The 25,731-nt window shown below is 34.7% G+C and overlaps 1 protein-coding gene across 1 annotated transcript in view; it reads left to right on the top strand.

The window, feature by feature from the left end:
* LOC131854372 (histone-lysine N-methyltransferase ash1) overlaps positions 1-18,818 on the top strand; it is a 51,269-nt gene extending 32,451 nt beyond the window's left edge. Inside the window, exons 7-23 of the mRNA XM_059205490.1 lie at positions 41-5,957; positions 6,293-6,486; positions 6,783-6,921; positions 7,327-7,492; positions 8,274-8,430; positions 10,805-10,905; positions 11,398-11,748; positions 12,379-12,706; positions 13,368-13,579; positions 14,101-14,200; positions 14,796-15,034; positions 15,557-15,736; positions 16,576-16,745; positions 16,972-17,074; positions 17,316-17,483; positions 17,961-18,101; positions 18,596-18,818. Coding sequence (XP_059061473.1) covers positions 41-5,957; positions 6,293-6,486; positions 6,783-6,921; positions 7,327-7,492; positions 8,274-8,430; positions 10,805-10,905; positions 11,398-11,748; positions 12,379-12,706; positions 13,368-13,579; positions 14,101-14,200; positions 14,796-15,034; positions 15,557-15,736; positions 16,576-16,745; positions 16,972-17,074; positions 17,316-17,483; positions 17,961-18,101; positions 18,596-18,772 — 8,843 coding nt within the window. The 3' untranslated portion in view covers positions 18,773-18,818. The remainder of the gene's footprint in view (positions 1-40; positions 5,958-6,292; positions 6,487-6,782; positions 6,922-7,326; positions 7,493-8,273; positions 8,431-10,804; positions 10,906-11,397; positions 11,749-12,378; positions 12,707-13,367; positions 13,580-14,100; positions 14,201-14,795; positions 15,035-15,556; positions 15,737-16,575; positions 16,746-16,971; positions 17,075-17,315; positions 17,484-17,960; positions 18,102-18,595) is intronic.
* The last annotated feature ends 6,913 nt before the right edge of the window (positions 18,819-25,731 follow it).

The following is a 25,731-nucleotide window of genomic DNA, read 5'->3' as shown; positions in this document are numbered from 1 at the left end:
CTTTGCAATATATCATTATTTATACTATTATGTTTTTCAGGAGATGGGTCGAGTAGTGAAATGGAACTCACGCCCCAATTAGTGACAGCTGCAATTCAGAGAGCTACAGCAGATTCATCGGGTTCAGAAAATGAGTGTTCTAACTCGGAAGTTGGCCATCAGAGTACTACGCATTATGCGTCTAGTCTATTGCAACAATTTGAAGCACAAACGCAACTACTGAGTAGTACAACACCTTTAGCAAATATCAACACCACAGCGTCGACGATGAACTGCGGACTACATTCAGATATAGAAGGTGTTGCAACAATCAATGATTGTGTACTTGGACAAATAAACAATTTACCTGAAATTGCACCAATCGCACCAAATTTTTTAGCTGCCGGTCAACATCTAAGTCCACAACAAACGGAAGAACTTACTCAAATAAATAAAGATCTTGAAGAAATTACATCGGTTACAGAGGGAATATCAATACCAAATCCTAGTTTAGAAGATTGTGTCGACAACAACGATTTTATGAATTTGGAAATGGCCCAAGGTGGCTCTGATTTGGGAAATGCAAATGATATACTGAAAAGTTCTCCATTAACTGTAAGCAGCACTGATATGAACAGTCAAATTGATGGACAAAAATTTGATACTATTAGTACCAATTCCGTTGAATCTCAAGAAGATGTTAAAAACGTAATAGTGGATTCCAGAAGAAAAAGAGGAAGGCCGCGTAAAGTAAAAAAGGACGAAGAGCATTTTCGTAACAAAAAAATGGAATCTCAGAGAGAAGACAAATCTGTTGTAAATGTAATAAATTTTCATAATAATAATGAACCACCTAATGTATCACCAGATTCAGGTATTTTATCAAATCATAATTCACCTACACAATCACCATTACGGCGGCATGATGACGAAGAAAGTCACAATAATAGAATAGTTAGAAAATCTATTCAAAAAGAAAACAACACAAGAGAAAGGAGAGCTGTTAGATCAAAATCTAAAAGCAAAAGTAGAATTCAAAATAGATCTGATTCTAGTGATTGTGATTATCAAAAAAAGAGGATAGAAAATGAGGTAAAACATATAAAAACGGAAGCTCCTTCACCTGTTCCATTGAAACAAGAACAAAACAGATTTGAAAAATCAAAGAAAAATGATCAAAAATTGGATATAGCTGCTTTAGATAGAATGTTATATGCAACTGATAGAGTTTTGTATCCACCTCGAAAAAAAGTTGGTCGCAAACCACAAACTAAAACGAAAGCAGCTTCTAAAGCAACACAAAAAACTCTAAAAGATAAAAATCAATATGACTCTGGGGATAGTGATGAAGAGTCGATGCCCTCTAATAGGTCTGTTTTATCAGGAGTCTATGCTAAAAGAAAGGAACTAAATAGTAAATTAGCAAATTTGCCCAAGAAGAATACAAAAACTTTCACCAATACATGGAGAGAAAATCAGAGTGAAAATGAGGCTGCTGCAGATGATCCACTTGATCCAACATGGAAACAGATTGATCTTAATCCTAAATACAAAGATATATTATCTGGTTATAAAAGTGATCACGAATTTAAACCTTACAAAAGTTGCAGCCGATTAATCGAATCAGGGTATAAAAGTGATTATGGGTGCAGGTCTGGATATAAAAGTGATTATTATCGTTCTGGTTACAAAAGTGATCACAAATCTGGTTACAAAAGCGATAAATCTGGATATAAAACTGATTATAGTGTACGAAGTATGCGACGACGCATGCGAAAACTAAAGAAAACTAGATCTGTACGAGATAGATCATATTATAAAAACCAAAAACATTTCGTATCTGAACAGGAAATTTTACTGATAACAAATAAAACATTTAGCAGTTTAACTTTGGGACATAGTTCGAGTGATTCGGAGTGTGAAAGTTATTTGCGAAAACCCAGTGCTAGCCCGAAATATATAAGTGTTTGCACAAAATATCCATTACCATCAAAATATGATTTTGGGTTTACAAAAACAAACAAAAAGCAGTTGTTGAGATTAAATTCATCAGATCCATTTGCACCAGGTCCTGTATTCAGTGGGCTACAGCGACCGGTAACGACTTATAACATTTTTAAAGTTAGTCATAATAATAATAATACATTACTTAAATCTCCTACAAAAGCTAGTTATATTGGAAGTCCGTTGCCAGCCTTGAAGCCTGTATTCACTCATAAATTTGGTTCATCGCCCATTTGTACTGTTGCTAAACTATCAGGATCAAAAAGAGATAACGATCCTCATTCTAGACACTTTGCAAGAAATTTCACTCCAAAAAATCGCAAACAGTCGAAGCATGGAAGTACTTTATTTTCGAGTACCACTAAGAAGGAAAATGTTCCAAAACCACTTCCAAATATTTTTGAAAAAGCAAAAAATTGCTATATCCCTCACAAGTCATTATCAAGAAATGTTTTCTTAAATTTTAAGAAACCTAATATAAGACCGTCCTTTCATATCAAGAGACATAGAAGGACAGTGGTGCTGGCACCACCAAAAATTAATTTAAAGCCTATTGAGAGGCCATCCCGTTTTACAGTGAAGACAGAAAATAGACATCATAGACACAGAAGCAAAAAACGACATCGTTCAAGATCTGTATCGAAATGTCGCGAGTCATATACGAAAGTAGTTGATTTAGTAGACCAGAAATTCTCCCAAGATATGGAGAGTTTAGTATCAAATTTCATCAAAATATGTCAGATTGCTCCAAAAATTATTACCAACGTGGCGCAAAATCAAATAAAAAATTTAGAAAAACCAACCGATTCACCGTCTACTAAAGTAGTGAAAAGGGGATCTAAAAAACGGAAAACTTCAGATAATCAAGAAATTGCCACCCCTACTTCAAAACGGAGGCATAAAAAACAATTGACAGAATCACAAAGTAAGGGAGGTAAGGATACAAATGAGCATAAACTACCCCTTAAAAAGAGACACTATCATATTAATTCTTCTACAAGTAATAGTTTGAGTCTTAGTTTAGTTACGGCTGAATTTGATGAGAATACTAAGTATGAAAATAGTCCTGAAAATTTTTTATGTACTGAAACAGACTGTATGGGAGAAATTACTAATAATTTATCAGATGAGTCTCCCAAATTGAAAAGTTTACATGAGAAAGGTAAAAAAGTTAATGAACATTCAAAAAGTAATATCCAGGTAAATAATGTCTCTGAAACAAAAAATAATGACACAAATAAAATTGTAAAACCGACAGTAGCTACAATGACGGAACCAACAAAGATTGCCGCTGAAAGTATTAACAACAGCGCTACTAAACACCAGTCTCCTAATCGACATAATACAACTGATGATGAATCATCAAATAAAAAGCGGACAACAGAACAATCTGAATTATCAAAAAAAATATTGGAAACCTCTGAAAAACTAAAAGCTGTCGACAAAATGGTACAAGATTTGGAGAAATCATTGCCAAAAACAAAAGAATTTGATGTTAAGATAGAAACATCAAAACAAGATGCTCATAAAGTGTCATCACCAAGATCCGAAACAAAATCGTCGCCTATGAGAAATTCTGCTCCAATTGTTACTCCTAAGAAAAGACATAGGCTAGAAGCAGATAAAGTTATGTCACACTCAAGCTTAGATCAAGTGGTACAATCCTTATCCAAAAAATTATCAGAAGAAAAACCCAGTAATGTAATTAACAAAGATAGCAACATGAATAACAGCCTTAAAGGAGATATTAAAGAAGCTGAAACTGCTGATTCAATCTCACCCAGTAACTATTTGCCATTAAATAATACAGCTACAGCCGATCCCTTGAAGAGTATGTCTGCACGGTCTTTATATAAAAGTTCTATTCCACCAGCACAAAAATCTGAAATAATGACCCGAAAGAAAAATAGACTCGAGGGACTTACTAGTAATTTAGTTTCTAAAATTAATCCAAGCGCGGCTACTAAAGTTTTGGATACTTTACTAAATAACAACATACGCAAATCCATAGAATCCCGTATACTGGAAAAGGAAAAGTCAAATACAGATACAAGTAGTAAAATATCTGAGGATAAAAGTAGAAACAAAGACACTGCTCAGGTTAACACTAGAGCTACAGTTATCAAATCTCCTGTTTCTAAAGGAAAAGTCCTTGAAACTAAAAAGTCTAAAGCCTCCGAACTTCAACCTGTATTAGAACAAACTGTAGTAGTTAATATTGATAAACCAACCGGTATATTTGAACCATCTATTGATTTAGAGGATCAAATCCCAAAATCATCTATTTGTGTAAACAATATTTTATCTGATGTGAATAAAATTAAGACGAAGTCAAAATCGACCGATAATAAGTCTACTAATTCATTATTAACGCCAATTGATACGGAAGGTGATATTCCATTAGCATTAATATCTGAAACACCTGATCCCATTCTAAGGCCTAAAAGAGGCGAATCAATTGCTTCGGTTTTGTCAGATAAAATACAAGAAACATCCGGTGGTCATAATTTAAGACAACCTAAAAGAAATTTAAGTAATGAAAATGATGATGGCGCCGATAACAAGAAGAAAAAGAAAGTAAACAATATTATAAGAGAAAGTAAATTAGTCCTTCCGACAAAAATGTTGATTCCTAAAATACAGGCAGAAAGACTATCAATTGTAGACGCAAACAAAAAAGTGTTTAAAGCTGAAACTAATGTACTTATGAAGAAACCAGATATAAATGAGAACGTCAACGATAGCAAAACTATTGATCCGTTAAAGAAAAAGACTAGACGCCGAAAGGCTATCAATAGAACAGGCTTCCCGAGCATTAAGAAGAAAAAGAAAAAAGTCGAACAAACTGGTACTTCTGATAGTCATTTCACATCTGAAGACACAGATAACAACTCAGCTTTTGAAAGAGTGCCAAAAGACGGTGAAGCTATGAGTAGTTTCTTACAACGGACTACAAATAAAAAACCCGAACTTAAAGTTGTATTAAATAAAGAGGAATGTCCGAAGCAAGGTCGATTGACAGTTGTGGCTCTTGAGAAATTACAGGGTAAAGAAATTGTAAGAGATAATAATAATAAAGTTACTAATAAGTCTGAAAATGTTGTCACTGGAAAAAAAAATAATAATTCGTCTATTTTGAGAGCACCAGCATTGCAGCTAAAGAGTAAGATGGAAAAAGAACTTAAAAACCATATAAATAAATGGGAAGTTCTCAGTGAAACAGATAGTATTCCATCTCTGGCCAGCTCTATTAGTAATGACCCAGAAGATAGTATTCCTTTGAGTTTATTAAATTTGAAGTCCGATAGACCGGGAAACCGTTTGGACAATCTTGAAAGACTGAAGCGTAAAACTAGGGCAATGTCTCCGTCACAAGAAATTGAAGAAATATTTTCAAAGAGGAAACTCGTTGAACGTAGCAATAAAGTTGTTCTAAGGCCCAAGTCCAGTTTAGCAATTTTATGTCCAAGTGAAAGAAGATTAACTAGAAGTTCGGATACCACTACAGAAGAAATAAAAGTGAAATCTAAGAAAACGGAAAATAAGAAGTTGAATATAGAGCCCCTAGGTGAAAAGTGTATAAAACCTGACAGTATAGCCACAAGAAGAAAGTCTCGATCTTGTCAAGCCAATAAGAAAGTGCGTGAAGTACATTCTAGCTCGCGCGATAGTTCTTTGGACACAGTCGTAAGTCGTAAAATGATTTCTAAATCACGCGAACCTTCAGTGGACACTCTTCGTGATCATGACGAAAATGATCCGCTGCCACTAAACGAGAAAGAGATAGATTTTGAAAAGAGTATAGATGTACTATCAAAGAGCATAATTTGTAAGAAACGAGTCGCTTCCTCTCGTGATGATAGTCCAGCTAGCAGCGTGGATAACAGAGATAAACCTGTAGTGTCTAAAAGAAATCCACGACTCAGGAAAAAGTTTTTGGTCGCAGGTTTATTCTCTGAATACTACAAGGAAGAGTAAGTATAATTTCAAGATTAAAATTCATATTGTTTCTTTTGCTAGATTGTAAGTCATGACCACTGATCTCTTTAGATACCGTTTTCAGGGAAATTTCTTTGGACATCTTTGGTCTTTAAATTATATAAAATCCTTAAAGTAAAATTTTACGATTTTCAGTTGTGATTTATGAGTTTGACAACTAAATGTCTAGCCTACTAATAATAGTAATCCGATTTCTTATATAATATTAATAATACAAGATAGTTTAGAACCTTGATAAAACATAATTATATAATAGTTACAATAGACTTAAAGTGAACATAATCTGTAAAAGAATGTTTATCACTTTTAGCCCAAAACCAGATGGAAAGGGAAAGAATTTGGTGACGCAAACGGAGTTTCCGCCTGGATTACTAGCACCGCCGCCTTACTGTGAACGTTGGGTCCGACGCAGACTGATACACTTCGCACTCCCTTATGATATATGGTGGCAGCAACATTATAATCAACCCGTACCATCTTGGAATTATAAGAAGATTCGTACGAGTAAGTATATATTGTTAACCATTTTTTTTACGATAAAACTTTGCAATATAATTAAATTGATAACCTTCCTTTTGAAATTGACTTCCTTATGTATAAATATATATTATATAGCTAGAAATACTACCTATTTTTCTAATCTACAACAAAGATCGTTGTAATGTTATTTATTTGTACTCATAAATATACTCTCAATATATGTACTCCCAAATATATGCAGTCAAAAAACACATAAAAAGGAATATTTTTGGTTGATACTAATAAAAGGTTATAATAATTTTGTTCTTGCTATGTTACAGATGTATATTACGATGTAAAGCCTTCTACAGAGGAGTGCGAGAGTGTCGCATGCAACTGTACTCCGTCGTCCGGTTGTAATGAAGACTGCATCAATAGATTAGTGTACTCTGAATGTTCACCACAGCTGTGTCCATGCGGGTGAGTATAATATGTTATGTTTATGTTAGATATTCCGTTTCATTTATTTCTCTGCTTACTTCTTCTAATGCAACGGATTTTAAGACAACAATGTAGTATACATATACTTTTCTATCTCCTTGCTCTATCGCTGTAGGCACAGAGAATGAATTCAAAATAAAGTATCTGTATACATTAATCTTTCACCCTATTGCTATCGATCGATTCGTTGTCGATATAATTGTTTGCTACTTGTTTAGGATGAAAGTTTTGTTAGGTTGCCTTAACGAATTTTTTTTAGTAAATTCTATTTTATCTTTTCTATCTTATACTTTGTTTTGGTTATGCACTGATTATTTTATTCGTGAGGATTAATCCTAGAATTTACTAAAAAAAAATTCGTAATACTTTATTAATTTTCTTCAGTGATAGGTGCAAGAACCAACGAATACAGAGGCATGAGTGGGCTTCAGGGTTGGAGAAATTCATGACTGAAAACAAAGGCTGGGGGGTACGGACGAAGCATAAGATCACATCCGGTGACTTCATATTGGAGTATGTGGGTGAAGTTGTTTCTGATAAGGAATTCAAGGTAATTTCAAAGATGATGAATATTATTTTTATTTTAATAAAATTATATTAAGTAGGAAGGTTTCAAGTGCTACAACGTGTGTGACTCCAACAAATTAGGCAACTGTAATTTTAATTTATTATTCTGTTATGGATATGGTGTATATAGTCAGCTACTGTATTTGTTATTTATACATAAAAATTATATCATTAATATTCTTTTTAATTAAAAAAAAAAGAGGAATCGTATAAGATTGAATTGTCTTTGTATCTGTTTGGTATTATAGCTCCTAAACGAATGGACTGGTTTTATGCGCATTTTGAGTGAAAGCGGACATGATAAATGATTAAAAACGGAATTGTTTACAGACATAAAAAACAGTGAAAATAATAAGATAAAGTGACGCTTACTTCTACTGCGTCACACTTATATTTCACCCAATTTACAAAACATGGCACTTATATATTTTTTAATTTTAGCCTATATGTTATTCTGATGTATAAGCTCTTGTATCACTATAAAGTTTCATCAAATACGTTTAGTAGTTTTTGCGTGAAAAACATACATTCATTCATACTCACAAAGTTTTTGCGTTTATAATATTACTAAATTCCTGTTTAATAATAATTGATTAATAAAACATAATATCTAATTCAATTAAATAATAATACATAATATCTAATTTCTCAATAATTGGTCACTAGAGAACGCCCGTTAAGAACTTGTGCTAAGTCACTTTTATTTTGTAGTAAATAAAAAAAACAATATTACTAATATGTATTGATATCGGTACGGTGGGTAGGAGCGCATGGCGACACGTTATGCGCGAGACACTCACCACTACTGCCTGCACCTCGACGGTGGGCTCGTCATCGACGGACACCGTGTCGGTGGTGACGGACGCTTCGTGAACCACTCCTGCAGGCCGAACTGCGAAATGCAGAAGTGGACCTCCAACGGTAAGTGTTTTCCTGACTAATGTATAATAACTAGCTCTAAGGCGTAATATAATATAATATAATTCTACAGTAAAAAAACTTGATATTAATATGCTAACAAGAGGCGGCTTTATCACTCAAATCAATCTCTTACCAACAATCTGGGAGATTGATGCTTTGTATTTATATCAGTACGTTTCTACTTTAACCATGCTGGATTATATTAGGTAGGCATAAGGCAGTCACATTTTCCAACGTCAGCCATATCAGTACCTCTTTTATTTACATAAGTTTATGTGTAATAAGAAAGTTTCCAATCTTGATACTATTACATATATACAATATAAATATAAATGTAGTTAATCTATAATAAATACTCATATAGTCTCATGGTATATATGTTTAAGGGGGTCTTCCTATGTGATGGGTTGAAAAAATCAATTTTTTTTTTCATAAATTGCTCCCTTAACATGTCTAGAATACGGTAGTAAAGCGATTTTAGAAAATTCGAAGTCGTTTTAAAGATACAGCAGGTAAAAGAAAGAGCGGTTCGGAGCGGTGAGTTGGCAGTTAGAGACCGGGCCTATTGTGTACCGTCGGCTTTATACCTGGCCTCCCTTTTATTAATATATTTGTTTATACAAGTTTAGACACGTTTCTACAGACTTAAACAGAAATTTCTATTGTTATAATATTTTACCGAAGTTATCCAAGAAATTACAAAATTCTACGGATTAGCAATTCGACGCCATCCAGATTCGCTTGAAGATATGAGAAAGGAAGTTTGGGCAACGTACTATCACAAATGTTCTTCTGATGAAAACCCTCAGCATCAATTTTGTCCAGAAGGCGAAGACAGTTGGTGTAAATGGCGTAAGGCTGAAGCTAATAATGAACTGGACCAATTTCATCACGATAAACCACCTCTAATTCCGGTATCAAACCGGTTTTCGAAGATTTATCGAAAGACGAATTATTAATTCGTTGTTTAGGAGCAGAGACACAAAACAATAACGAATCTTTGAATTCTTTGATTTGGACTTTCGCTCCTAAACATCTTCATTCTGGTCCCAAAGTTGTTGAAATTGCTAGCTACTTAGCAGTTATTATCTTTAATGAAGGTTTTCAAGGTATTTTAAAAGTTATGTCGATTATGGGATGCCCTGTTGGTCGTGAAGCCCAAGCGTATGTTGAGAAACGGGATGAAAAGCGAATCTTACGCTCTGAGCGGCCCGTAAGTGATGTCGTTAAACAAGCCAGGATTGACTCAAGAGCTGAACAATCTGCTTTAAAAGAGTTTCACGAGGAAGAGGAAGGAATACTCTATGGACCAGGCATCGCCGATTGAGAGTAAGTTGATATTTTAATAGTTTTTAACGGACTTGAAACTTTAAACGCGTTTTTCTCAAAACTGTGTTTTTCAAACTTTCCTCCATTGTATCTCAGAAACGGCTGGACCGAATTACTTGAAATTTACAGGGCACACTCAATATATGTAAACGCATGGAATGAACTATTATCAATCGAAAATTTTCAAAACTTCGATTTTTTTTATATGCAAAAAACAAAAAAAAAACGCCTAATTTGCAACTTTTATTTCAAATGTCTATCAAAAATCCAATTTTTTTTATATTCATTTGATTATAGGTCATTCCGTGCTTTTAAGCCTACAAATTAAAACGCCGTTTTTTTTTTTTTTTAAGATAAACCGATCAGCCGGAATCGTGGAGGAAGTGGGAGCTCTTTTTTTCGAGGCGGGGGTGTTCAGAGCGCTGTAACTCTAGTTTGACTGAATATTTTTAGCTGAAATTTTATATTTATACTGTCCAAATATGTGTTAATAAATGATAAAAAACTTGAAGCTCTAAATATTTACTGGTCGTAGAAAAAAAAAATCCTAAAATATCCCTAAAAAACAGGCCGTCACATAGGAAGACCCCCAAGAAAGAGTGTTTTGGCTAAATACTATTATAGAAATTTTTAATGTTCGCACAAGGATCTTTTCAAGGAGAATTTGGTTTTACATCTTCTGAGGTCAATAGGTAGTGCAAAGATTGATGGCACATATTATATAGTAAAGAATTGAGATGAATGAAATGGTTAGAGTAAATTTGTGTCATCTGTTATTCCCCGAACCGATTGTACTTACTAATATATGCAATTTTATATATTCACTTAATCAATAAATTATACGTATACATAAATTCATCCAATAATTTCTAAACTTTAATGCGTATCCTTTTTCCTACACTCTTTAGGCAACTTTCTTATATAACAGTGTGTCAAATAAGTGCCAAAAGTAAAGCATTGTGTTCAGTATATCCAATTTTAGTTATAAGTTGATACCTGTCATATATGAAAATTAACATAATAAAAAATATCGTTACAATTTTAGGTACGTTTCGGATGGCATTATTCGCTCTTCGCGATATTGACCCTGGCGAGGAATTGACATATGACTACAACTTCTCTTTGTTCAATCCAGCTGTTGGTCAGGTAAGATAGTGTATTACGATACAGACTATGGTTGCGCCATAGTCTGTATCGTGATCGTAAACGTTACTCTGCAAGGGGGACTTTACATTAAGATACATTACTTACGTTTCTGTATAATTACAATTATGGATGTAATTGGTGTTAAATAAACCTTAGTTGTTTTTCACTGCTTATTAATTACTTTTATTAATTTGTAAGTATGTAAAAATGTATATAGCTCTGGTGACTAGTCATAATGACTACTATTACACTAATATCACAATGAAACGTTGATATGAATTATTGAATGTCAGCCTTTTAAATCATCAAGTTGATTTTATTTATTATTTATTTGTAAAACTCTCATCTTTATAATTATGATTTCGTTAAAATCTGTCTTCAATGGACTTATTTCGTGTTCGAGTAACAAGTAGTTGTACTCTATTTTTTATCTCTTACATCTTATTATAATCGAAAATACTAAACTGGCTAAGTAACATTTATTATTTTTAGCCATGTAAATGTGACTCCGAGGATTGTCGCGGTGTCATTGGTGGGAAGTCACAAAGAATAACGAAGCAACCTGTGAAGACGCAGTCGCGCACGCCGTCGAATACATCTACACAGTCGCACAGTTCCGGCGGGAACCCACCGCGCGTTGGCCGACCACGGAAGGCGGTCAAGTGTAATAAAAAGTCAGATCAACAAACAGTCACTGCGTGCGACATTAAGAATATGACCATACTCAAGTACCAGCAGCACTTAAACAAGTTGTGGCAGGAGCCGCAAATGAAACCTCTCACACAAAAAGAGAGGACTTTGGTGAAAGAACGACACTGCTTCTTGTTCAGGAATTTGGAGAATGTAAGCTGAAAAATCTCTTATAATAATTTATACTACATCGTCGTGTAATGTCAATTCCATTAATCATGTGATGTTTTTTTAGCATTTTTAAAACTTCCTATTTCCTACCCTTTGGTTATGTATGGTTTAAAACTTGCCCCCAACCTCAAATTACGTGTTATATAAGATTAGGTAACAAATACATGTGACATATTACTACACTCCTCTCCTCCCTTTCGAGCATAGCGTGTATAATTGACTATTCTAATTCTGGTGGCTGCAGTTGGCCACCTATTGTCCGGTATATCGATAGGGGGCGAGTGCAGATGACAAAACACAATGGACTTATGGAGTTGTTGAAGGCTAACTCTCGCCGAGTTTAGTATTAGGGTATCGTTAGGGGTTCGCACCTCGGCTCAACCTTCGCCTCCCGGGCCGTCGTAATGTCGATCCCGTTTGAATTGGACGGAGGATGGACCGGGACCCATTCGCACCCGGTTGTTTGCGTGATATGGTGTGGTTGAGATCGTCGTCTTCGCCGGCTAGGACGGTACAGTGTATGTGTGAAATCGTGGCAGGGGCGGAACAGGCGGACCTGACGTTCTGGGGGTCTTCGTGGCGTCGTTAATGATTATTAAATTTCCATAACAGGTGCGCCGTATACGAGACCGGTTATCGATCGCGATGCCTCCGTCCCCGCCGACGGCGTCCCCGGCGGCGGCGGCGGCCCCGGCGGCGGCGGCGTCGGGTGCGGGCGGTGGCGGCGCGGGCGGCGCAGGCGCGGTGATCGTGAACCCGCTGCGGGTGTCGGGCAGCAGCGAGCCGGCGGCGCTGGTGGCGCGGCTGCAGGCGGCGCGCGCGGCCCGCGCCCGCGCCGCCGCGGCCGCCCCGCCCGGCGCGGAGCTGCTCGCGCTGCCGCCGCCCGCCCGCAGGCGCGCCATGCTGCACGCGCTCTACGACGCACTCCGAGCGGCCAAAGGTCAGTCTTCTCTATGCAATCCGTTATATAACGACCTCGGTGGGCCAGCGGTTTTACTTGCGATTGTCGCGGGTTCGATTTCGGTACAAGCTAACGATAAGCGTTAGTCACGTCCAAAATAATTTGTTCATGTAGGACATTTTAGCCGCTTATGAACGTATTTTTTTTTGTTTGAATATTTTTTCCCTACTATCCAAAACATATACACATATACAGATTCAATTGATAAGAACTGGCAAGAATCTCGACTGAATTTCTTTTTTTTGTTAAGCCAGTTTATTTACATTGTGTACTTATGTATGTGTCTATGTCTAACATAAAATGAAAATTCCATACATGAAGTGCCATGTACGTTTCTCATTCAAGTAATTGTTTAGTATGTAATAAGCTTTGCTTAATAAATATGATTTGCCTGATGTTTTAAATGATTAGAGGTAATTCCAGTGTACACTGATATTCCAGTGTACAGTGATACACTGGAATTAATGATACACTGGATAATTTGGTATCTTATTGTAAATATTAATACCCATTCTCATAAAAAACGTATTCACTTTTTCTAAACAATACTTATTAATGTTTCTATGAAGAATATATTATATATAGAGGATCATTTCATTACATATTTGTATTGAGTAGCATATTGATATTTTTTTTCCAGACGACAAAGATAAACCCGTATGCACATCTCTCATGAAGCCAAAGGCTGATCGCAACAAGGCACAGGAGAGTGCAACAGCTCTGGACCTTCAGAGCATTGAGAACAATATCTCGGGTGGAGTGTACGAGTCACTGGCACAGTTCGACGCCGACATGATCGCGGCTCTCACGACATCCGCCTCTTCACCTTCCGCCGCTACTCAGCTCAAAAAGGTATGTTGGGTGTTTTTTATGGAGGATAATGTAATGGTACACTCGCCTACGCTATTATATTAATTATGATATGTGTTTATATTCATATATACACATATCATTATAATATATTAATTATAATTTTAAACATATTTTACATTGGTATATTTTTGTTTCACCTCAATAGAATAGAAAATCATTTATTTAAATAAACTTACATTGAAGCACTTTTGAATAGTCATTACATTTTTTAATCTACCGCTCGTTCGGAAAGCTGTTTCATCACAAGAAGAACGAGCAAGAAACTTGCGTGTTGCTCTTTTAAATAATTTTATTATTACTTTACATTTTTAAGTTTAAGTGTGTGAATACAAACCACCAATTAGCACTAATTCAATTAAATACTCAAATAGAAAAAATATTGAATATGTTATATATTCATTATATATTATTTATTCAACTGGTTAAACAATTAATAAGAGGAAATCAGTCATAGTGATTAGAGAATGAATTATTATATTTATATATATATTTATTTTCAGGTGTATAATTCGATTAAGTCGGATCATGCAGATCGATTGACAAAAGTACTTGGGCCCGATGAGCCTTTGCCACCTGGGTTTCTGCAGAAAATAAAGACTGGTTAGTAGTTCATAAAATAAAATTTATTTTATTGAATAATTTGTGATGATATGCTATTATGATGGGTACAAATAATTCAGTTAAATATACTGTACATAATACAGTAGTATTTATTCATGTGGGTATTTACTGTTAATTTAGCAGTTTTTATTAGAATTTTGATTAAATGACACCTAACACCTATATTTATTGGCAAATTGTATGAGCTTCTGAGAATTAATAGGGTTTTAATGCAAACTTATTTATCTGATTGTTTGTTGATTAAAAATCGATTTCGTAACAGTTATAGTTCCTGTTTTGTGGACTGATATTTTGTATATATCGTAATAAATGTGAGTTTCATATGCACCTATTAGTAGTTGCAAGCCCTGGTAAGTAGTCGGTAAAATTTGTAATTTATGGTATGTTTCAATCGACATAATACGCATTCAAAGTCTGTGATCTCTAGTAATTTTCTTCTAATTTATATATATTTATTTTTGTAATTTAACTAGTTAATACAATTCAACACAATGTAAATTGTTTTGAATAAATAAAATTAAATGGTGTGTAGTCGGTTGAAAGTTACAAATCGATGGTACGTTTGGATCAACAGAAGAGGTGATACTCTGCATCTGCGGCCTCCATGTGGAAGAAGGACTAATGGTACAATGCGGCGGCGGCTGCGGCGTGTGGCAACACGCGCGCTGCATGCGGCTCGCTGACACGTCCGCGCCGCACTACTGCCACCACTGCGCGCCGCAGGCCAGCCCGCCCGACAGGGAGATACCCCTCGACGACTACACCGACGACGGACATAGGTTCTATCTATCACTCATGCGCGGCGACCTGCAGGTACGTCCCCGAACTGCCCTTTTATTTTTTTTTAATTTATTATCAGGCTTTCCTTATTTTGTTAGTAATACAGTAATTTTTATTGTTAAAGTCAGAGTTTTCGTTGGGGATCGAATGGGCGATGTAACTTTGAATTGACGTACAATTTACGCCAAATTTTTAAATATTTATGTTTGCCTTATTCCAATTTACAATAAACGTATTTATTTTGAGCTAAAATGATTAAGTATGTAATTTAATTAGGTAATAGCCTACTTAAGAAATATAAACAATTGTTTATAAAAGTCAAAACCACATAAAATTGTGCTGTTTCAAGGTAATTTGGTCACATCACTACAAAAACAAACAGTTGACATAACCTACCCGTCGACCATGGGGTAGGGCATAGGAAAGTTATTGGCGTTGAAGATAAAATTAATGACTAATTATCGACTGTGATTAATATAGGCCTATATGTTTAGACCTATACTAATCACAGTCTATAATATTTTTATTAAGTCAAATTTACAATAACCTCTACAGGTTCGGCAAGGTGACACCGTCTATGTGTTAAGGGACATACCTATCGATGAAAAGCGACCGGATGTTAGTGACAAAATTGGAGAGAAAACAGAGTCGCCGAAAACAAAACGTCAGGATCGGAAGAAAGTGAAGAATATTGCTAAGGCTAAAGATAAAGCCATCGATTCTGCACAGAATAAGGTAAAGTAAATGTTACTATAATTATAGTATTATATTGTATTACTAGCTGTCCCGGCAAACGTTGTTTAGCCTTAAAATAAAAAATAAAAAATTTAGGGGTGGACTACCCCTAACATTTAGGGGGATGAAAAATAGATGTTGGCCGATTCTCAGACCTACTCAATAAGCGTATTGAGTAGGTCTGAGAATCATACTACAACATTTCAAAAACAAAATTTCATGAGAATCGGTCAAGCCCTTTCGGAGGAGTATGGGAACGAAAACTGTGACACGAGAATTTTATATATAAGATATAACTACTACTATATCAGCAACCCTTCCTCACAATATAATACCATATGACACTAACTTCGCTATCGCAGTGTCAGTCAACTGTTTAAATATTCTCAAAACCAGCATAGATTTATGATCATTATGATCATTATGATATTTCTTTTCTTAGCATTGTTATTACAATGTACAAAATTATTACAAAAAGAAATACATAAACAAAGTCCAAAACGTTATGGTTCATGACAGTTGTCATTACTCGTTTCAAAAGAAAAATTATTTAGTTTTATTTAAAAAATTACAGGTTTTATTTATGAAATAATGAATGACATTCACTGTGTGTGTATAATAACTGTTTCAACATTATAATAGTTTAGTATTATAATGCTCCATTTATAGTATAAAATAAATCCATCTTTAGATCTAATTCACCATAAAAACTGACTTACAGAGGTTTATCTTGAAACATTTATAGTATTTAGTAATTACTGAAACTTAATGATATTTTTTCTAAACATTTACACACATTATTCACATCATTAATTGTTAAAACATTATGTTAATTGAAGGAGGGCGAGGTCCGAAAGCATACGTATCAAACAATCGGCGAGATATCAGTGTCCGAACTAGACATCTTCCGCGTGGAACGGCTGTGGAAGCACAAGGACACTCAAGAGAGATTTGTCTATGGACATCATTATCTGCGACCGCACGAGACTTTCCACGAACCAACAAGGAAGTGAGTATATCACAACATTGTTTACTATTCAACAATGCAAAGAATGCAGTTCGTAATATAACAAATATAGTATGAATTTATTATAAAATATAAAAAAAAAATTGTGTATGATATAATAAAAATATTACAAACATTATTTTATTATTATTTTTTGTACACTTTGTCGCCTTGTCTAAATTACATATTTATACTGTTGTACTTAGAGACATTATTTTTTATCATACAGGTTCTTCCATAATGAAGTGATGCGCGTCCCTCTGTACGAGGCTGTCCCCATAGAGCTAGTAATGTCACAATGTTGGGTCATGGATTTGAATACTTATTGCAAGGTAAATAATTATATGTATAGCTTTATATACTAAAGTATCCTATATGTTAATTCCTCGATGTAATATGTAACAGAATTCATTAGAATCCATTCAATACCTTTTCTGTGTACGAGTAACAAGTATTTATCAATTCTCTCAAACTCGTAATTATGATATTTGTAGGATTTCAAATCAATTAGACTTGACAGTAAACAAAACAGGAAATAGTGATGATGATTATGACATTGACGTTGTTCTCTAGGGTCGTCCTGTGGGCGCGGCTGAGGAGCACGTATATATCTGCGAACTGCGGGTAGACCGGTCAGCGCGCCTCTTCACCAAGGTCTCGCGGCCCAAGTACCCCATCTGCACCAAAGCATACGCTTTCGACCACTTCCCGCAGCGGCTCAAAATAACCAGGACCTATGCGGTATGTTGATATATTATTATGTATTATCAATATTTATAAACAGCTAATTCACTCGTTCGTTTCCACTCGTTCTCGCTCCGTCGTCGTCATTGTCCGAAAAAAAAGTTCGTTTTAATTGTATGTAGGTCAATAAAAATTACCCATTATATTTTAATTTGGATCAAATTTCATAACACTTGCTTCTTTTTAGTATCGGAATAGCAAACAAGCTGATGGCCCATCTGATGTTTGGTGATAATCGTTGGTTATATATATATATATATATATATATATATATATATATATATAATTGTACACACATCACGTTATCACGTGGCGTTAGTGATACCACTTATGCTTTACTGCTTTTGCACACTAACACGACCTCTTATATTGTAATTATTTAAGTAATTTCGGTCTGACAAACATTGCCGCGGGATTTATTTATATCAGGATATATTTAGTGTCTGTTTTCTAATTATTATTATTACTTTTCAGCCTCACGAAGTGTCACCGGAATATTTAAAGGGCAGGGCATCTAAGAGCGCTGCGCCTCCCGAAAAGACCAACAAAAATTCGAACAGCAAAGACAATAAAAAGAAGCCCTCTTCTGTTGTTGCACTACCAGATACACCTAAGGTAATAATTGCAATTTATATAAAATGATTAAATTATTTAGTATATGCCGCCAGTTGTTATAGTAATCAAGCAAATTACAAGTGTTGTAAACAGATAATGGCGTATACTTATTTTTAATATTAATCCTTTAAAAATAACAACTGTGCTTATTTTTTGTCTCCGTCATACCCGCGGCATTAGTGGAATATGTGGTACAGTCGAGGATGTGTATAATTAGCAGATGGAGTGTGTGGAAGAGGAACAAGAGTTACAATAATATCAGACCATAAAAAAATATATTGGATGTTGGATGTTGTTGCCGTACAAAGCGTTTTAGACGATTCTTCAAAGTGCGGCTAAGGCAATGTGCTAACTGGTGGGGTGTCGTAGTAATAAGTTTTAGGATACAATGCTACTGACACATACATAGTTTGTGTAAAAGTCTCTAAATATTAAAAGAATTGGATCCTTTGCGTTGCCGTACCTTCATAATTACATTGTACGTTACTATACAGCACTGTGGCGTACCGGCACCTGCACCTCCGGCGGCTACGCCTGCAGCTCGCCGCGAGCAGCAGAAGGAGCGCGTGAACAACATCGCCCGCCGGCTGCTGTCGCGGGGCGGCTCGCGCCTGGCTCTCGACGCCTCGTACCTGCTGGCGCCGCGCCGCCCGCGCGCGCGCGTCTCTTGACCCGCCTGCGTCTGCTGTCCGACCCGCCAGCCTCAGTAGCCGCCACCGACGCCGCGCTCTACATACACAACATCGCCCGCCGGCTGCTGTCGCGGGGCGGCTCGCGCCTGGCTCTCGACGCCTCGTACCTGCTGGCGCCGCGCCGCCCGCGCGCGCGCGTCTCTTGACCCGCCTGCGTCTGCTGTCCGACCCGCCAGCCTCAGTAGCCGCCACCGACGCCGCGCTCTACATACACAACATCGCCCGCCGGCTGCTGTCGCGGGGCGGCTCGCGCCTGGCTCTCGACGCCTCGTACCTGCTGGCGCCGCGCCGCCCGCGCGCGCGCGTCTCTTGACCCGCCTGCGTCTGCTGTCCGACCCGCCAGCCTCAGTAGCCGCCACCGACGCCGCGCTCTACATACAGTACACAGTGGTAACTTTCAGCCGGTGCTCGTTCTCGAAATTTTGCTGTTGCATCAAAACACGAAGATATAAGGAATACTGTCGATTTCACCGATTAAATCGTTAGAGTGGTGATGTTCACAATATTTTACGATTTCCTGTTTTTGTTGACTTTACCCGTTTTCAGATGTGCTAGTGCTGAAGTACGCTCTGTAGCTATCACCGAAACGTCTGCACACTAATACATAGTGTGAAGTGTAATCGGTATTCTGCTGTGGACGTCTGAAAATCTATGTAGTGACAAAATTATTAATAAAAACCGGTTATAAATAATAATTTTTATTGTGTACATAACGCGCATTCAATTTATAGTTTTAGGGGATCTGCAGAATGCACCCATTAATGGCACTTTATATGTAAGTAATCTTACAATTTCTGGCAACTGTATTATAAAAATGGCTGTTGTAACCAATAAATTGTAAATTATTTCAGCTCCTCAAGACTGTTGTATATTTATAGTAGCAGTAGTGTCTGTTGATCAGCAAATTGTATGGCATTGATGTGAACTTTGTGTTCATTCCATACATGCCTATGATTTAATAAACTCTCAGTGTAATATTTTCCTTTTTTAATTATTTTATAATTATTGTGTTTACAATTATGGACCTGTAACTAAACAACAGTTATCAACAATTTAACCTCTGATTATGATGATATGGTTAATAAATGTTTCTTAATATAGATTTGGGGAAGTTTCCACTATCAATATCTTAATAATTCTACTTGTACTAGTGAAACTGGACTCGTCTCCCTTAATTTTGTTATGATTATGTCTTAAATTACTAATAATTTATTTTGTAGTTAAATGAATGTGGAGTCTTATTAAATGTATCATAATCCTACTTAAATACTGGGACGATAGATAAATTATCCATACATAAGTATTGTATATTATTCAGTCAATTTATTCCATGTCAATGTTAGATAGTACTATAGAAAAGTAAATATTTATGAAACTACAAAAAATAAATAACACGCCGCTTGTATATATATCGTGTCTTCAAAGGTAATTAAATAGTTTCATGTATTTAACTATAAATAAAGAAAATGTACTTTAACAACACAATCATAACAATATCAATACATTGAGCTCTCGGCTATAATATTATAGTTTCCTCAATATGCCCGCCCTATGATTTTGTGGATTTTATGGTTTATAAAATGGTTTAAGTATGACATACTTGTCATCTACTGCGTTTTCACATACATTTTCTTTTTGTCTAACCCTATTATACCATCACAATAAAATGTATGTATTGTGCTATGGTAAATTTAAAACTGTTGATAGGAATTCTTTAATTCCTGGTTAGAATATCCCAATTCTATAAAAATAAAAAAATTTCAGCAACTATTCAAATATTGTTATAAAAAATAATAAATCGTAAAAGTATAGGTAAATTTGAAGTTTGTATATAATATTAAAAATATGTTGTGTACTTTATGTGACGTCTACCATAGAATCGAAAACAATGTGAATCTGTTGTCATTATAAAATTACCTTTTATGTCCTGATTTTGTTCAATGTTATTACATTAAACATTTATAATGTAATATATACATTCCCCTAAAACTTGTGTGACAATAAAAAATAGGTAGGCCTCTATCGGGTCATGGTCGGATGAGATGGTAAACATTACTTTGTTCAGATGGAATCTCATGTTTCTTGTGTATATATAAATAATTATGACTTTGATTTAGTATAGTAATATTACAAAATAGAATATGAAATACGTACATAACTGCAAAGGTCAACTGAAATTATATTTTTTTATAATATTTAAAACTGTAATTAGTCCGCTTCCGTTTTGATTGTTCTATTTTAGTATGTATTTATTTATAACTTTCGGTGCGACCGAAACTTGTAAATCATGTCTACAATTTAATCTCAAGTATATTTTACTCCTATAAGTATTTACTTTTGTATGCTTGTAGCTGCATAATGTATTTAAGATGCAGCATAATCGTGTTATTTATAGCGTAGTGTATAAATAGTTATATATTTTTCCATAAGATATGTGAATATTTGTTATTAAACAGTGTATTGTATGTAAACTAAATTAATTCATAGTTAACGACCACTGGTGCGAACTGCTGTTGAATGTTGAAGAGTTTTAATAGAGGTTTAGAGAGGAGTTGTTTGGGAGGTTGTTACTATAATATTTAGTGGTTAATTATTATTCTTTTATTTATATATTCCACTAGGGTTAGTACCAAGGAATAAAATTTACTTTTGAACTCTGGTCATATATAATATACACTAGATGTGTTGGACTTTTTTTTGTCATGCACTAAAATCTCTCTAATTTTTTATAATTAAGTTTATCTTGTACATATATTAGTGTATAAGGTGGTTGGTTGTTTTATTATAAATCGAATGATAATATATTGCTTACTGTATGTTCGGTTATACTCGATGAAGTGTCTCTGCTTTGTTTATCTTAGTCATTGTGCGTCACGCAAATTTCTCTTGCTGCTAGCCTTGATTATTATTGTGATTACAGAGAACAAAGTTGTTTTTGTTTCTAATTTATTTGTAAATTACTGTTAATATTTTCTTACTTTTTACCTTAGTTTTTTTTCTCTATACTTTTGTAACTTTAAGTGATATTTTCACATTTGCACGCTTTTTGTGTTATAATCGATTATGAAATGGAAGTAATTAAGGCAATTGATCCCAAAATGTAGTGCAAAGTCCCTTCACCTAATATTTGTCTAATTACACCCCAGAATAACTAAATGTGAAATAGTTCAGTCAACCAAGGATACTCTAATGTTAATACTATAAGTAGTTAGACAGTTTATTATAGCTAGATTAATTACAGCGCACACGTAGTTCTCGGAAATATTGTTGACAGTATAGTATCGTGGCACAACAGAGAGATTTAATCTATTTATCAATGATCAATGTTGTTTTTGCTCTTATTTGCACATCCAAATATAATAGACAATTGCCTTGTAGAAAATGAATTCATAATAATACAACTTTTACGTGTTAACAGTATAATAGAGAAAATAATACATTAATGTACTTAATTAGATGGAAATAGTTTCAATAGTCAATTAATTATAATAGTATAAGATGACACATTCTTCACCGCTTAATGTGTGATTTTAATAAATAAGAAATCAGTATACATACCTTTTTTTTTAATATGGTTAATTATTTTGGGATCAAAAAGTATTAATTGATTGGATCAAAATTATATTCTTCTGTAAGGTTTGATCTACTTGAACCTTTTATAGTGACAGGGTGAAAGTGTTGTGCCTTGTGGATGCTCTTTATAATGATAAGCTAATTATATCACTTGTAAATTTACCCGCTTATGAATTGTTCTATACTGAACTAAAGTTTTATATTTTTAATAATTTATTACAAGGATTGAGAAGGCTTATCATTTAGAGGGTTCAAGTTGATTTGACCATGACTATGCTATAGTAGTACCTATTATTTGAAATACCTGTTACGATGTATTATTCGGTATAATGAGCAGCTTTATAATTTATGTGTATTTGTTTAAGATGCCATTTGTTGTAACTCATGTTTTAATATTAAAATTAAAAATTTTGGATCAATATGCATTTATTATTTAATTTAAAAATATTTATAAAACCACTTGGATACTTTGCTAAGTAATTCCCACTTGATTAGATAACATAGTAAGTATATATCTTATTTTAAACTGTGGTTATAACCTTTCGCAACTGCAATTGTTGAATAGTTCATATAACAAAGTATTTCAAATAAATGACCACTACCGGTGGTACTTTATTAACTTAAATTATCTCCCGGTGGTAAACTGTGCATTTTGTTATTAATGTATAGTTTTATTTTTTTAAATAAGTATTGGAATTGCGTTGCGTAGTGTGCAATACTGCTCCATTGATACACCGCCACTCCCGGTGTTCATTTTTGTTTTAAATACTTTGTTTATTGCTATTTAAAAGTAAAACTCAGAATACATATTATATTAGTATTTATTATTATATTAGCGGTGGACAATTATAACACTAATTCATTTTGATGTACGTAATCAAAATAAATTTCATCATTAATATTTTTATGTAATTGTAATGGCAAACTAGCAGACGGCTCACTGATGGTAAGCGGTAACAGTCGCCTATAAACACATTACGTAATCATGTGGCATTCGTGCGTTTCCATTTCAGAGGACTAATGAATGAATCTTCTAAATTCACTGCACTGCACTACAGAAGACTGCATAAAACAGCAGACAGTTTACAAAGCTAACTGTTTCGCGTTTGAAATAGGTGAGACTAAGGTACTCACGACGACGACTAGTCTACCTGTAGTGATTAGTAATCGAAGTATAGTAGAGAAGATGACAAAGGAAACAGTTGTACTTCAGAATCCGTAAGGTTTTGCTCTATGTGTGTATTTATAGATACGCAACTTGACAAACCAATTTGTTTTATCGCCAATGAACCCTACTTGGTGAACAATGGATTGACATTGACCTTAAATAACAATTTACGTTATAGGTACACGAATTGTCCTGGGGTTGTGACGCGACGGCCCCATTGCCTGCGGTCATTCGCGATGAGAAGATTATGCCCAGCGTCCGCTCGCCCGCATGCCACCGCGTGTTCTCTCGCACGTACTCAGCTTTATAAAGGTCGTAGATTCAGGACTGATCAATATTAGCTAGCACAGGTGGAAAAAGTTAAATATTGTCAGATTTTTTTATACATCTGAAATGAAAAAAATGTAGTTTCTACTAGTTTCAACTAAAGTAACTAGCCAAACTGGTCAGTAAGGATTAGTATTGTTATAGTTACTGCAATAAATATAGTATGCTACATCTATGGGTACATACAACAACATACATCAAACCAATTAATTGTTGACAATAATGTCTTCGAAAAATATAAAAAACCGTTCACAATTAGTGACTACATCGCTTATTATAGACTCGACACGCGACATCAATAATGCCCAGTTATGTAGCGACTGTCTTAAGAATCACATTGGATCATTGGATTTACATGCATCAAGTTTCTTCTCGCAAACAACATTGTTTTGAAAACATATTCGTTACATTGTATTCTCAAATTGAAATGCCAATGTTGTGATATTCTATATCTATTCTGATCATAGGCATTATTTTAGTTACTACAATAATCTTTACGTCTATACCTACTGTGAGCGGAAATAGTTCGTTTCCCGTTTATAATCAGTGGCGTCGAGTTACTTAGGTATCTACTTATATTCTTTCTAATATAAAAGTAGGTACGCTATCACACTTGTATGTTGTCGTAAAATTCCACACGTAATGTGGGTAAAACAAACATTGCTACATAAATATCAAAACAATATGAATTTAGAGTAAAGGAAATTAACAAATAATGAAACTGTAAACATAATTATATTTTTACAAATCAAATTTATTTAAAATAACTTAGGATACCTATATTATATTATAAAAAAGAAAATATATTATCACCAACAGTGAATATCTATTAAAAGCGAATTAGGAATACAATTCAAATAAATGACTGACATCCATGATACTTATAAATCAATCATAACGACAGAGAACGGCATATTTGGTAGTAAGAAGTAGCCTACATAAAGTCTAACATTGTAACATATGTAGGTAGTTAATATTCAGGCACCCTCCCCTGGAAACCATTTCAGGTTTGTTACAAGGAAAACTTCACAAACGTGTAAACATGAATATATTTATACATAAACCATTTTGGTACATTTCTTTTACCGTTTAATATTCTAAATAGATCGGGACTACTGATGATAGATAGATAGATTAGAACATCAGTAGTATGTAAGTTTCTTTATTGTCAGAAGCAAACATAGTGAACCATATACTATTTGATCCTCCTTAACTCTGTAAATACACATGGTATCTGATATAACAGTCATGTATATTTTCTTTTCTTTCAATTTATACATTGCTCTAGTCATAATACAAAATTGTAAAACATCTAACCTTTTACAACCCCCACTTTTCACATTTTCTCACCAGCATTATCTATCTGCTTTAGTATGTACCTAAATTAGTACCTATATTGAGTTTTTAATCCTCATAGACCATACTTTTCTACTTAAAACAAGTATGGTAATATGTAAAATATATATTAAAATAATATAATATATATGAAAATTTACAACGCCTGGCCTGGCCTACAAGAAATTTTCTTAAAAATTATCCCAATACGAAATCCTGTATTCGTGCCTGCACCCACTTACTACCCACCTATTACAGTTCCTTTAGTTAGTCACTTTATCATCGCATTTAATATCGTATGTAGTAAAATGGACGTCAGCACAAGAGCTATTGTATGACTAATGTAGATCATAACAAAGAAATTATTTCATAAAGTGAAATGATTTAGGGTCGACAAGTCAGCAGGACGTGCAATCTTGTGTTATTGAGCCAGTCGGGATACGCGATCGTAGCGCACTGCCCCTACACAACACCAATATTATAACAACACGCACTACATATAATTGAATATATAAATATAAAATATTTGTGTTTT

Source organism: Achroia grisella, unplaced genomic scaffold, assembly GCF_030625045.1.
Source record: "Achroia grisella isolate CSIRO2021 unplaced genomic scaffold, CSIRO_AGI_Agris_v1 utg1186, whole genome shotgun sequence".
Classification (NCBI taxonomy): Eukaryota; Metazoa; Arthropoda; class Insecta; order Lepidoptera; family Pyralidae; genus Achroia; species Achroia grisella.
This window is presented reverse-complemented; position numbering and strand designations above follow the sequence as displayed.